The 13,341-nt window shown below is 36.5% G+C and overlaps 2 protein-coding genes across 2 annotated transcripts in view; one reads left to right on the plus strand and one right to left on the minus strand.

Annotated features, from left to right (window-relative positions):
• HECTD1 (HECT domain containing E3 ubiquitin protein ligase 1) overlaps window positions 1-11,146 on the plus strand; it is a 38,684-nt gene extending 27,538 nt beyond the window's left edge. Inside the window, exons 26-38 of the mRNA XM_010072901.1 lie at window positions 1,906-1,960; window positions 2,201-2,383; window positions 2,712-2,922; window positions 3,005-3,090; window positions 4,185-4,312; window positions 5,402-5,603; window positions 5,746-5,883; window positions 6,102-6,709; window positions 7,808-7,886; window positions 7,988-8,081; window positions 8,378-8,528; window positions 9,674-9,818; window positions 10,197-11,146. Of these exons, the coding sequence (XP_010071203.1) occupies window positions 1,906-1,960; window positions 2,201-2,383; window positions 2,712-2,922; window positions 3,005-3,090; window positions 4,185-4,312; window positions 5,402-5,603; window positions 5,746-5,883; window positions 6,102-6,709; window positions 7,808-7,886; window positions 7,988-8,081; window positions 8,378-8,528; window positions 9,674-9,818; window positions 10,197-10,334 (2,218 nt within the window). The 3' untranslated portion in view covers window positions 10,335-11,146. The remainder of the gene's footprint in view (window positions 1-1,905; window positions 1,961-2,200; window positions 2,384-2,711; window positions 2,923-3,004; window positions 3,091-4,184; window positions 4,313-5,401; window positions 5,604-5,745; window positions 5,884-6,101; window positions 6,710-7,807; window positions 7,887-7,987; window positions 8,082-8,377; window positions 8,529-9,673; window positions 9,819-10,196) is intronic.
• Window positions 11,147-13,054: 1,908 nt separating this feature from the next.
• AP4S1 (adaptor-related protein complex 4, sigma 1 subunit) overlaps window positions 13,055-13,341 on the minus strand; it is a 14,909-nt gene continuing 14,622 nt past the window's right edge. The window contains exon 5 of the mRNA XM_010072902.1: window positions 13,055-13,183. Coding sequence (XP_010071204.1) covers window positions 13,055-13,183 — 129 coding nt within the window. The remainder of the gene's footprint in view (window positions 13,184-13,341) is intronic.

Raw genomic sequence — 13,341 nt, forward strand, 5'->3', positions numbered from 1 at the left:
ACTGGAGGAAAGCAAATATCACTCTGATCCCCGAGAAGGGCAAGAAGGATCTAGCGAACTCCAGACCAGTCACCCTCTCCTTCATCCCTGGTGACAGAAATAGTCCTGAGAACCATTTTCAAACAAGGAAGGAGAAGAAGGTGATTGGAAGTAGTTGGTATGGATTTATGAAAAGGAAAACAGGCTCTAACCAACCTGACAGTCTTCTGTGATAAGATCACTAGCTCAATGGATGAGGAGAAAGCAGCAGATGTTATTTCCCTCAACTTTATCAAGGCTTTCAACATTTTCTTCTTGACTGACAAACTAATAAAGTATGGATGAGATAGTGTCTGAAAACTGCCTGAGCTGCCAGGCTCAGGTGGTGTGGTCTTTGCTATGAAGTCCAGCTGGAGGCCAGCTGGTGTACCCCAAGGGTCAGTACTGGGTCCAGTACTGTTTAACATCTACGTTAATGAACTGTGTGATGGGGCAGAGCAGACCCTTGGCAAGCTTGCAGACAAAACAAAAGTGGGAGGAGTCATTATTGCACCAGATGGTTCTGCTGCCATTCTGAGAGATCTCATCAGCCTGGAGAAATGGGGAGACAGGAACTTCATGAAGTTCCATGAAGGGAAATATGAAGTCTAGCAGCTGGGGAAAAATAACTGCATGTGCTGGTACAGGCAGGGGGCCAGCTGGCTGGAAAGCAGCTTGATGGAAAAGGCCCTGAGGGTCCTGGTGGATGTAAAGTTGAACGTGAGCCAGCTATGGAGTCTGGCAGCAAAGAAGGTCAGCAGCATTCTGAGCTGCATTAGGAATGTTGAGGGGGGTGATCCTCCCCCTCTGCTCAGTGCTGGTGAGACATCTGAAGTGCTATGTCCAGTTCAGGGCTCCTCGGTACAAGAGAGACATGGGCAGTGGAGTGAGTCTAGCAGAGGGCTGCTAAGGTGATTAAAGGGCTTAGAGCATCTTTCATTCAAAGAGAGTCTGAGGCATCTGGGACTGCTTACCCTGGAAAAAACGGCTTGGGGGATCTTACCAATGTGTATGAATACATGATGGGAGAAACTAGGGAAGACAGAGTGTAGACTGTTCTTTGTTGAGACAAATGAAAGGACAAGAAGAAAATGGCTCAAATTGAAACATGGAAAATTCCGTTTAAACATGCCCTAACCATTCTATGATTCTGTATGATTCTGTAACATTTGAGCAGGGGTATTGGAGTTGGCCTCCAGAGGTCCCTTCCAACCTCAGCTATTCTCTCTACCTGAATTTGACCTTGCTAGCTTTATAGTAATAGAAATTGTAAGACTCTGTGATTGTGTGTATTTTCCATTTACTACACCAATGTAACTTCTGTAATACTAAAAACTAAGCTATGTGAAAGCAAGAAGTGCAATAAGGTGGTTGCAGTTTTTTTAACTTTGTATTTCAGATTTCAGCAGTGCTTGTGTGTTGCACCTGTTTTCTGAGTTGCCTTGTGTCAAAATTTGTGTGCTAGAACAAAACTGTTTTCTGGTTAGAAAGCATGAGAAACAGTTGTAAATGTGCATATCTCCTAAGTTAATACACAGCAAACTACCCTAGGGCTTCAAAATTTCAAAGACTCAGTGTGTGTCTAGTGAAGAAGCTAAAGTTGGTTTGGGAAATTTGCACTACGAAGGTTGTTTGATTGCTCAAACCTCACTTAATGAAACATAAACACTTTGCAAGATAAATATTGACATAATGAAAATTAAATATGAGTTTAAGAACTTTGCATTGGGGCATCCCAGATGTTCTGTGCAGCAAAGAGCAGCTGCTATTGCTATTTTACATCATGTTATCTAAATGTCATTGGTGTCTAACAAGTCAGTGTGTAACTTCAGAATTTAGAGGCTGTGCTATGAGAATGAAATATTAACTCATTGTTTTGATATCTAGAATCATGTACAGAGAAATGAAGGATTCTGATAAAGAGAAAGAAAGTGGAAAAATGGTAAGACTTCTGTGCCTTTCTTTATGTCTTTATGGCTGGTCAAGCAAAAGCAAAACCAATCTTACTGCTATTTTTGAAATGCTACATAAAAAAAAACTAACAGTTTTCAATTACTTAAAGGGTATGTGTGAGTATATTGTAAATGCATGCTCCTTAAAAAAAAAAATAATATGTAATGCATGTGAAATCTTCAAGACTTTACAATCAGGAAAACCCAACATTTGGTGGTTCCTGTTGTAGGGTTGCTGGTCAGTAGAGCATGTGGAGCAGTACCTTGGCACTGATGAATTACCAAAGAATGACTTGATAACCTACCTGCAGAAGAATGCAGACTCAGCTTTCCTGCGCCACTGGAAATTAACCGGCACTAATAAAAGTATTAGGAAAAACAGAAATTGTTCCCAGCTCATAGCTGCATACAAGGTATATGTCTGCATCCAAACTTTTTTTGTTGTGAATGGCCGTGTGCTTTGTTTTGCAGCTTTAAAGATTCTTGTGGAGGAGGGGTATGATGTGGATAGGAAAGTTGAATGTTCACGTGCCAATATCAAGTCTAGTTTTAGCTGCTCTCTTTTTTAATGTTTTCTCTTAAATTTAGTCCTGTTAAAATACATTTGAATCATCCACAGTTTAACTAAGTGTTGAGGTTAAGCACAGTATATTCTGATTTTTCAAGTCATTAATTTGGAGTGCGCAGTCTTGAAGATCGTAACACACGCAGTTTTCATTCTTAATAATTCTTTTTTTACAGGATTTTTGTGAACATGGATCAAAGTCTGGATTAAGTCAAGGGTCCATTTCTGCTCTTCAAAATTCTGATATCCTTAGTTTGGCAAAGGAACAACCTCAGGCCAAAGCAGGCAGTGGGCAGAACTCCTGTGGAGTAGAAGATGTTCTGCAGTTACTTCGTATTTTGTATATAGTTGCCAGTGATCCTTACACAGCACGAACTTCTCAAGAAGGTAAGTTAATTATCTAGCAGAGCTTCTTAAATGTTTTAATGAAAACAAAGTAAAGGAAAAAATTTCTCTTGATTATTTTCAGAAGGAGATGAGCATCCTCAGTTTAACTTTCCACCAGATGAATTCACAAGCAAAAAAATTACTACAAAGATTCTGCAACAGATTGAGGTATTACATTAATGTATTTTGCACAATCTATATATGTAATATTGTTTTTAAGACTGTTTAGTCGTCTTTACTTTGAAATGATTAGGTTTTTTGCTATTTTGGCTTTTGAATTATTTCATACAGTATTTACTTTGTTATATTTTGAATGAGTAAATTCTGTAAGAACAGTAAAAAGTTGTAATAGAATTGTGTCTTTTGGGTATGAAGAATAATTTGTTTTTTCTGCACTAAACATCGATGTTACAACGTAGCGTATGTCTGCCTGATGATATTGTAACAAAAGCAATTAATTGTCTTAGGGTTCACAAACATTTTATTGTTTATACATTGCACATAAAGCTTTCAAAAATAGCATTTAGAAAACGTATTGTTGCTACTAGGTCAGTTAGATGTATTAAAAGGAAAATTTTAAAATGTAGTTCTTCAGTAGAGTACTTTTTCATTAACAAAGATTTAAAGAAGATGAAGATTCTTGACTTTCTCAGCCTTTGTGTACTTTGTGAAGTTTTTTTTCATTAAAGGTAAGTTGCCCTAATTAGTCATTAAATTTTTCTTTTTTTGTGTCCTTTTAAAGGCTATGCAGGCACCCTGAATATCTTTGTACTAATAATTTCTTCAGTCTTTTTTTACTATACTTGTAATTTAGACGGGACTATAGTAATATTCAAGTGGGGATCATCTTTACTACCACCAAGTTTATTTTGTCTTCTGGTATTGAGGAGGTAGTATCTAATAATTTTTGGGCAAAACACAGAAGTAATTCTCTCCAGGTAATTGAATACTCAGTTCTCCCCACAGTGCTTTGAGTAGTACATATCCCAGAGATTTACTACACAGCTTTTAGTGTCTTTGTGCCAAAGCACCATGTGTGCATTCTTGAATCCTAGAAACTCTGTACTTTTCATTCATAGCATTTAAAAGGAAAAAAAAGAAAGTGGCAGTTGCTGAGAAGGAAGTAACTTGCTCAAACAGAGGTGAAAACTCTGTACTTGGGGGTATTGGGTGTCTATGTACTTAGTTACAAACTTGTTGGGACATCCAGAATCTAATATTATAAGCACTTTCCCCCCCCCCCCGCTTGCATTAAACTACAGGAACCCTTGGCACTAGCAAGTGGAGCTTTGCCAGACTGGTGTGAGCAGCTAACAAGCAAGTGTCCTTTCTTAATTCCGTTTGAAACAAGACAGTTGTACTTCACATGCACAGCATTTGGAGCATCAAGGTAAAAAAAAAAAAAATTAAGACTGCTCTTTTTTTTAAAAAAAAGTAATAGTTTTTTAAACTGCTAATTCACAGAAGGACCTTATCCTAATGAGACAGATTTTGCTTGCCAGACGTAAAGCATTTTGAATAGTAGAAAAAAGTGGAGAAGATGGAAAACTTCTGAAAGACTTTTGGATGCTTGAAACATTTGTTGTTCATTATATAGAGGTTTATGATGCGTAGCCTACCTTTTGTTTGATATTCTTCAGGAAATTCCTTTGAAGAAATTTAATTTTTCAACTTTAGCTGAAGACTTGCTTGTGTACTTGTAGCTAGGTTATCCTGTTGGGCAGTAATTTGACTGGGTTGCAGTTCATTGCATAAAGGAGTCAGAAACAAAGTCAAAAACATCTGAAAATAAAAGTGAATTAAATGTTTTTTTTTTTTAAAACATAGACCAAAGAACATATCTTTTTAGTTTTTCTAGTTCCTGCATTGGTCTGGTGATTCTTTGTTTTGGTCTGTTTATTTTTAATCCACTAAAATCTTGGACAGAAAAATAGACAAATAGACAGAATCTAACAAAAAGTTGCTATTGTGAAAGTTAATATGAGCTGCATAATGAAGCTATAACAAAACCAGACATTAAAACATTTAAGGGTACCCTCTAAAGTGCTTTGTTACTTAGGTATCCTTAATATTTTGATTGCAGCAGTGATTACCTTGAGAGTATGTAGACAGTGTAAACCTTCTTCCCAGCTTACTTTTATGTAATGAAAAAGAAGAATTATTTTTTGTGGGTTTTCTTGGCTTTTTTTTTTCTTTTTGTTTTACAAAGAGGAAGAAAAGTGTAGAGAATGAGTTGCAAAAATTACTGTTGTGCCTAATATGCAGTAGAAATGCCTCATGAAGAGTGTAAAATGAGACATTTAGAAAGAAAGAAAAAGGAAGAGAAGAAAAGGTATTGTCGTGCAAGACATCAGTTTAAATCTTTTTAATATGGAAAAAGTGAACTATGGAAAAATGGTCCAGAAAACTAGACTTTTTCTTCCAAGTTTTCATGCTAGTAGATACTTAAGTTTTAACCAACTGATTTGTTTTTTTCCAGAGCAATTGTATGGCTGCAGAATAGACGTGAAGCCACTGTTGAACGGACAAGGACCACAAGCACAGTGCGACGTGATGATCCAGGAGAATTCAGAGTTGGACGGCTCAAACATGAAAGAGTAAAAGTTCCGCGAGGTGAATCCTTGATGGAATGGGCAGAAAATGTCATGCAGATTCATGCAGACAGAAAATCTGTTCTAGAGGTAAAGCATATCTGCCTAGCAGAGCGAGGTTAGATAGCTATTTCTAATGTACTGGCCAGGATATTGAATATCCGGTTCCATAACCAACATTGAACATTTCACCAGGATTTACTTGTATTATTAACACTCCTTGTTTTTCTAGGTTGAGTTTTTAGGGGAGGAAGGAACAGGCCTGGGTCCTACCTTGGAATTTTATGCATTGGTGGCAGCAGAATTTCAGAGGACAGATTTGGGAGCTTGGCTTTGTGATGATGATTTTCCAGATGATGAGTCTCGTCAGGTATATTTCAATTTGCATTTTAAACTGAGTACCTGTCTAAAAGAAAAATGAGATATCCAGGAAGGGAGGAACAAATTCAGTGAGCATCCACTCATCATGGTCAAGAATGACCATTCTGCTCCACAGTTTGCTTTCTTACCTGTTCTCTTCTTAACAGAGAAGTAGAGTATAATAAGCTAAACAATGTCAACTTTTTTTTTGTCTCTCTCTTAAATCAGGTTGATATTGGTGGTGGATTGAAACCCCCCGGCTACTATGTACAGAGATCATGTGGACTCTTCACAGCACCATTCCCACAAGATAGTGATGAACTTGAAAGAATAACCAAACTCTTTCATTTCCTTGGAATTTTCTTGGCTAAATGCATTCAGGACAATAGACTTGTGGATTTACCCATTTCTAAGCCTTTTTTTAAACTCATGTGTATGGGGGACATTAAAAGTAACATGAGTAAGTTGATATATGAATCACAGGGTGACAGAGACTTGCACTGTACTGAAAGTCAGTCAGAGGCTTCTACGGAAGAAGGGCATGATTCTTTGTCAGTAGGAAGTCTGGAAGAAGACTCCAAATCAGAATTTATTCTTGATCCACCAAAACCTAAACCTCCTGCCTGGTTTAATGGAATTTTAACATGGGAAGACTTTGAATTAGTAAATCCACATAGAGCTAGGTTTCTAAAAGAAATTAAGGACCTTGCAATTAAAAGGCGTCAAATTTTAAGCAACAAAAGTTTGTCAGAAGATGAAAAGAACACAAAACTACAGGAATTAATGCTGAAGAATCCATCAGGTTCGGGGCCCCCACTTAGCATAGAGGATTTGGGGTAAGAGTTTCATATTAATTTATAAATAGGCAAACAGTGTTGTGTTAGATACAAATACATATAATTAAAAATGAAGATTTCTTCATTTTAAATAGTATCATTGCAAGGGGGGATCATCAGAAATTAAGCAAGATCCAGTTTGCCATCTGTAGCTATATTCTTGTTCCTTAGTTTGAGGATTTTCTCTTCTCACTTGCTCAGTTTCCTAATGTTTAAACTTAAATGTGGCTGCACTGCAGTTCTGTATGACTCTCTAGAAACACACAAATACAGAAACTTGTAAAGACCTTTGGAAAAGTGTGAATCAGTAATTTTTTTGCTGTGATAACTATTGAAATTTATCAAGTTTTTTGGAGAGCTGTTAAAGAGGACATTGAAATTTCAGATTGTGTTAATAGACACAGTGCAGTGTTTGAATCCACATTAAACAGAATGTGTGCTAACTTTTAGCAAACATTAGAGACATAGAACTGCTCATACCTGCGTAAATTTGTGTCAGGATGTCATCTTTTGTAGCTTTAAATCCTTTCTTTCGAAACAACAGTAGTTTTTCTACCATTAATGTTATGTGTTATTTGTTGAAATCACGTTGTGCCACAAGGATTGCATAGTCAGAATTCAGTAATTGCTTATGGCTTTGTGGACTTCAGCATGGCTTGTTCCAGAGAGAAAGCAAGTAGCACCATTGAAGGGCCTGAGTGCCTAATATGTTAACTGGCTCTGTAACTGTTAGTGCTGGAAATTAACATGAAGGATTTGCTGAGTTTGTGGACTGAATCAAAGTTTGAGTAGTTTTGAAGCTGATAGCTTAAAGATCTCAAACTGTCAAATTTTCAGTGGTTATCAAATCCAATTAAAATGTGAGTACACAGATGTGCATACCATAGATTTGAAACATGTATTATCTATGTAGTCCGTTACTAGTTGTAGTTCTGTACTGTGGCACCACTGTTCATGTATATGCAAAGTAATCCACAAACAATGGTTTGAAGTGTAGTGAGATGCTTTTGGGTGTGTGGGGTGCAGTTTATAAATCTGGTGTATTTGCAAAAGCAGTAGCACTTGTTTGCAATTAGTAACTCTCTTTGTATTTTGAAGTTTAAATTTTCAGTTTTGCCCTTCGTCCAGAGTATATGGGTTTACAGCTGTGGATCTCAAGCCAGGTGGTGAAGATGAGGTAAGGAAGCAACCTACCTTTACAACTTAAACAGTTTACTGTCTCAGCAGTAACTTTAATGCAGAGTGAATTCTTACAGTATTTATCTGTTGTCTTTGCAGACTGTAACAATGGATAATGCAGAGGAATATGTAGATCTCATGTTTGACTTCTGCATGCATACTGGTATACAGAAACAGATGGAGGCATTCAGAGGTAATTTTAAATGTAGCAGAATATATATGCAGTTACGCGGACTAATTGGTGTTCAGGGTGTACTGGTTTAAAGTGGTGGCTTTCAAAAACAAATTAAGACTGCAATAGATAAGATACTAATTTGATAACACCTTTGCATTTGTTATGCCATTTTTAAAATTGAAGAGGTTTTATTTACCTTAATTAAGAAACTGTTGATTGATTCTGGCTTGATTAAAATATAATAGAAATGCTGATATTATTTTGTAAACATTCTTTTGACTCATTTTTGTAACTGTGTCTTGTGTAAATTAAAGATGGCTTCAACAGAGTCTTTCCAATGGAGAAGCTAAGTTCCTTCAGCCATGAAGAAGTTCAGATGATTCTTTGTGGAAATCAATCGCCTTCTTGGGCAGCTGAGGATATCATAAATTACACTGAACCTAAACTCGGATATACACGAGATAGGTACTTATATTCTGAGACATTTTAAAATAGTAGCTAAAAGATATGTTAAGTGACAAAATGTCCAGAATGTTCATTAGATGAAGACGCCAAATTGGATGGGATTGGTGATCACTGAAGAGCAAGTGACTGTCTAAAACTACGTTAAATAACCATGTATATTCCAGCAGATAGGTTAGAAGGTATTTGGTGTTTTTGAGATGAGAGAGGATAAAAAATTTTAAATATTAAAATGTGAACAACTAGTGGAAATGTAATGGCAGCTAACTAATACAGGCTATTAAAAATAGCATTTTAGAGTTCTTTCTTTCATTTTTAGTGTTCAGTTGGGTATAGTTGTTACATGTCCTTTATTTCTTTCTCTTCAAGTGTAAGTTGAAAATGTACTACGCAGGGAATAAATCTACCAGTCACTGGCTATCAGGAGGTGGTTTTGATGTGTTGGGGTTTATTGGGTTTAGGGTTTTTTGCTGCTTGTCATGTTTGATAGCAATAACATACAAATTACCTCTGGAACTGTGTTAGTATAAGCACGCTGGAGGATCCTAATCAGTCTAAGGTGCTGTGTGCAGCTGAGATTACAGTGCCTGATACCTGAGGGCGTGTTTCAGGAGGTTGTGCTTTCCTCAGTCCCTGGGCTGGTGTGGATGAAAGCAGTGGTATCTGGAGGATTCCTTGAAGATACATTGTAGTCTGTTACTTTTTTTTTCCTATTTTTTTTTACATGAGGGTCTTTAACAGGATGGAAATCATCTATAAATTGAAGTGGTACAGGAAAATGTTTTAACATTATAGTCAGTAAGTTTTAAGATTATAGTCAGTGGAATTCTTCTTAGGGAATGGGTTTGAGCTCTATTTCTCTACCCATTCATATACAAGATACCCGAATAACACTCTAAGATATGTATGGAGGAAAGTTCTTATTTACCTATATTCTTCTGTGTAATACTCAGCAAGGAGATTAAAGAAGTATTTTTATGGCTTTTATGATGTTTAATTCTTAACTCAATACTGAACAGGCACTAGAATCTTACAATGATTGCTTAGATGTGACTAAAGATTGTAATTGTATTGTCTCAAGTTAAAGGAAATTTAAAAACCATTCTTTTGTAATATTATCATAACTAATTGTTTTAATTTATTTTAAGCCCTGGATTCCTTCGGTTTGTGAGAGTCTTGTGTGGTATGTCTTCAGATGAAAGGAAGGCTTTTCTCCAGTTCACCACCGGTTGTTCAACACTCCCACCAGGAGGACTGGCAAACCTACATCCCCGGCTAACTGTTGTGCGCAAGGTATGGCTTCTTCGGGTTCCCCTTCAAAACAAGTATCTTGGCTTCTGAATGTAATTGTTGCTGTATGAAAAAATAACACTGATTTTTTTTTTTTAAATATTTTTGTTTTTCATTTATGATACTATAGTAAGCTTTCAGTACTAACCTCTGTTTCAGGTCTATTCTCTGACTTCATATTTGAATATAAAAGAATTAATGTACATATGAAGTAAATATATTTGTAAGTTGGTCTGTAGCTTTCCTGATGCCACTGTTTCTTGACAACTGGTGGTGTTATGTATGCAGTAAGTGCCATGAATTAGAGGACATCACAACTTTTAACTTCCATATCAAGTGCTGTGAACAACAAAAGTAAAACATGTTCGTCCTTTTCCTCAGGTTGATGCCACAGATGCAAGTTACCCATCTGTGAATACATGTGTGCATTACCTAAAGCTGCCTGAGTATTCTTCCGAGGAGATTATGAGAGAGCGTCTGCTAGCTGCTACAATGGAGAAAGGTTTCCATCTCAACTGAGCTGCTGACTGCAATATGGGACATGAGAAAGTATTTTTTGATACTAGCGAAGCCTCTTGTGTTTGTGTGCAAAAAATATGATCTCCACGCTGTGCTCTGATGAGAGTTGCCTTTTTTTTCACCTGTGAGGCTTTAGGAACATGTGGAATAAGTTTGTTAGCTGCTAATGACAAATCCTTGTAACTACACAGCCAGCAAGAAATTGGCACAGAACACTGTGTGATGCTTCAAGGGCTTGCACAACTGGAAATTAAGGTGGTTCTGTTTGACTGTTCCAAAGAACAGATCATCAGATTTTCAGTGTTCACTGATAAATTTCTAACAGTGTATTTGTGTAAAGTTTGTCATTTAATACCTTGTACACTACAGTTGCCATCACTGATCCCTGTTTTGCTGGCTTTAAGCTAACTGGTCAGAAACTTGCTTCCTTAAAACTTAGAGTTAATGAGCATCTCCAGCTTTTTCTTTTTTAATGGTGCCTGCACTATTGGAGCATTTTAGTGGGTTTTTGCATATAATCATGCACAACTTTTTTTTTTTTCTTTTTTCTTTCAAGTGGGAATATATTTTGATTTCTGAAATGCCCTGCTATAAAGATCAAATCCTTAAGTGTGTTTGTGCAGCTCAACAATAAAGCTATTAAAAAACACTGGTTCCTAGTGCAAGGCACACTTAAAGCAAGTTTTACTTTCTGGTTGTATTTTCTTTGTATATTATAAACATTTATTTAACTTGTTGCAGTTTGAAGTTTAAAAAGGACACCCAATGTGTAAGCTCGAAAGTAATCATTAAAATGTTTGCAACATATAAAACTGTCTCTTCTGAATACTTCATTTATACTTCTGATGCTATTAAATCTCTGGACATGTTCCGAACAGTGTACCATACTTTTTTCAAGGTGTAAAAGAACTACATAGCAGTAATTAATCTCACAAACTCATCTTTGTTACCAAATCTATTCAAAATTGCCCAGCGCAACTTTTTAAGAACTAGTCTGGTAGCGGTAACACTGCATACGGCGGTTTTTGGTGCTCTTCAGTGGGCCCATGTGACCTGAGGTTATAGTTCTTCATTACATTGGAATAAAAACTGGGTCAGACAATGCAGCTGATTCAGTTTTACTTGAGATGGAGGGCCTGTCTTGATTGCAACATGTGGTGAGGTATGTATTGGTAAAAAGTAGCTTACAGTAAGATATGGCAAGATGTTAATATCTCTTTTAAAGATATTTAAGTACTTGATACCAGAAAAAACGATTAGTGTTGAATCTGCGTGGTAAGTTTTGTTCTGTGCTAGTTCTCTTTGATAACAATCTTTTCTTGGAGCACTGCTGAGGGAGGGCTTCCCAAAAGATTCTGCCTCACGCAGTATATAAATCAGGTTGATGCCAGATTTCTTTTCAGAGTATTATTCATAGGACTTTACAGGCATCGTAACTGAATTTTTTGCCAATGCAAAATTGAAGGGGAATCTCCACCACCCTCCACTCCTATGACTGTTGTGCTTCAACAAGACGTTGCATAAACCTTGTTGTACAAGTATCTGCTCCAGCTCTGATGTGAACTTGCTTTGCTGAATGTGTTGTTACTTTAAAGCTATGTGGACTATTCTCGCACATAACACCACTCTCAGCTTCTTAGACCGTGGTTTCTAGGTGCAATTTAGAAGTGACCATTACATGCTTTCACATGTACAGCTCACTCAGTATATGCTCTTTAAATATGGAGTTATACCTAGTGTTTGTGTGCAGGTTGTGAAGGAGCCAGATACTTTAATTCTAGAAAGGTAAGTGAAAGTATGCTCAGATTGCTAACTCTTCAGTGACTGACAGTGTAGTATACAGGTATGAATCGGCATGTTGTATGCCTGTGAATACAAGTTAGTGTAGCTACGTCCTTCTACATGAGAAGGAAGATTTGATTTGGTACCTAGCTGGTACTTAGAAACTGGCATGTCTTTTGTTACTCATCTTTTGTAAATGTTTTAATCGTGATGCATGCATAAAATATACAAAAGGAAAAAAATACACTGGTGGGCCAAAATAGAAAAGATTTTGTGTAATTTATGAAGCCAACACTGTAAAAGATGATCAAACTTTTTTTGATTGTAATTATCTTTTATTAATGTTATAACTAAGTGCCAAATACTTCTAGTTACAACTTACATAGTATGCAGGAATACTAAATACATCTATACTTCTGTTATTTTACATTTCTTTTGTAACCATGACTTACATGGAAAAGGGAGTGATTAATGAAGGATTAATCTAGTTTAAAAGTGGTCCTAAAAGTTACTAATTTACTGTACACTTGTATGAAAAAAAAAAAGTTGGTGCTTAAAGGAAGCACTGAAACTCAGTTTGAATTTATATTTCCATATTTTCTGTCTTCTCCTAGGTCTGGAACAAAGCAATGTAATTCACAGCAATACCTAGATGGCCATGTAAGTTCCCATTGCTTTATCCTCAGTTTTAAAAAAATGTTGACTGTTCTAGGGAGACTTTTGCTGGGTTAATAAAGCTGCATCTGAAATTGAAAGTTCCACTTTATGTGTAGCTGCATCTTTCCATTAGGTATGTAGGGTATAGGAGAAACAGGAAGTATTTTCCAACTAATTGGACTATTGCATAAGTCGGTCTTATGACATCAGAAAACTGTTGTTGGTATGCTCTTGATGGTTTAATCATCTTTTATAAAATGCTTTAGCAGTCTTGCATCTTCCTAGCCTTCTGCCACTTTATCAAGCACAAACAGAGGGGCGAGAATTCTGTTCCTGTTTGTTTCCACGATGCAGCCATTTAGCACCATTTCATCCAAAATGATGTGCACTCTGTCCAAATTGAACATGATCTAAAAACGTTTCAAGTTAAGTATATTTTGAAAAATGTGAAGATAATTCAGAGAAAATCTTAGACACCTTAGTCTTTGATCAAAGTTTACAAAAATAGGTATTTCTTAATTTATTGTAGTATATTTGGCTGTTTATTTTAATAGAGCTAGGGAAGAGT

Source organism: Pterocles gutturalis, unplaced genomic scaffold (genome assembly GCF_000699245.1).
Source record: "Pterocles gutturalis isolate BGI_N339 unplaced genomic scaffold, ASM69924v1 scaffold40952, whole genome shotgun sequence".
Lineage (NCBI taxonomy): Eukaryota > Metazoa > Chordata > Aves > Pterocliformes > Pteroclidae > Pterocles > Pterocles gutturalis.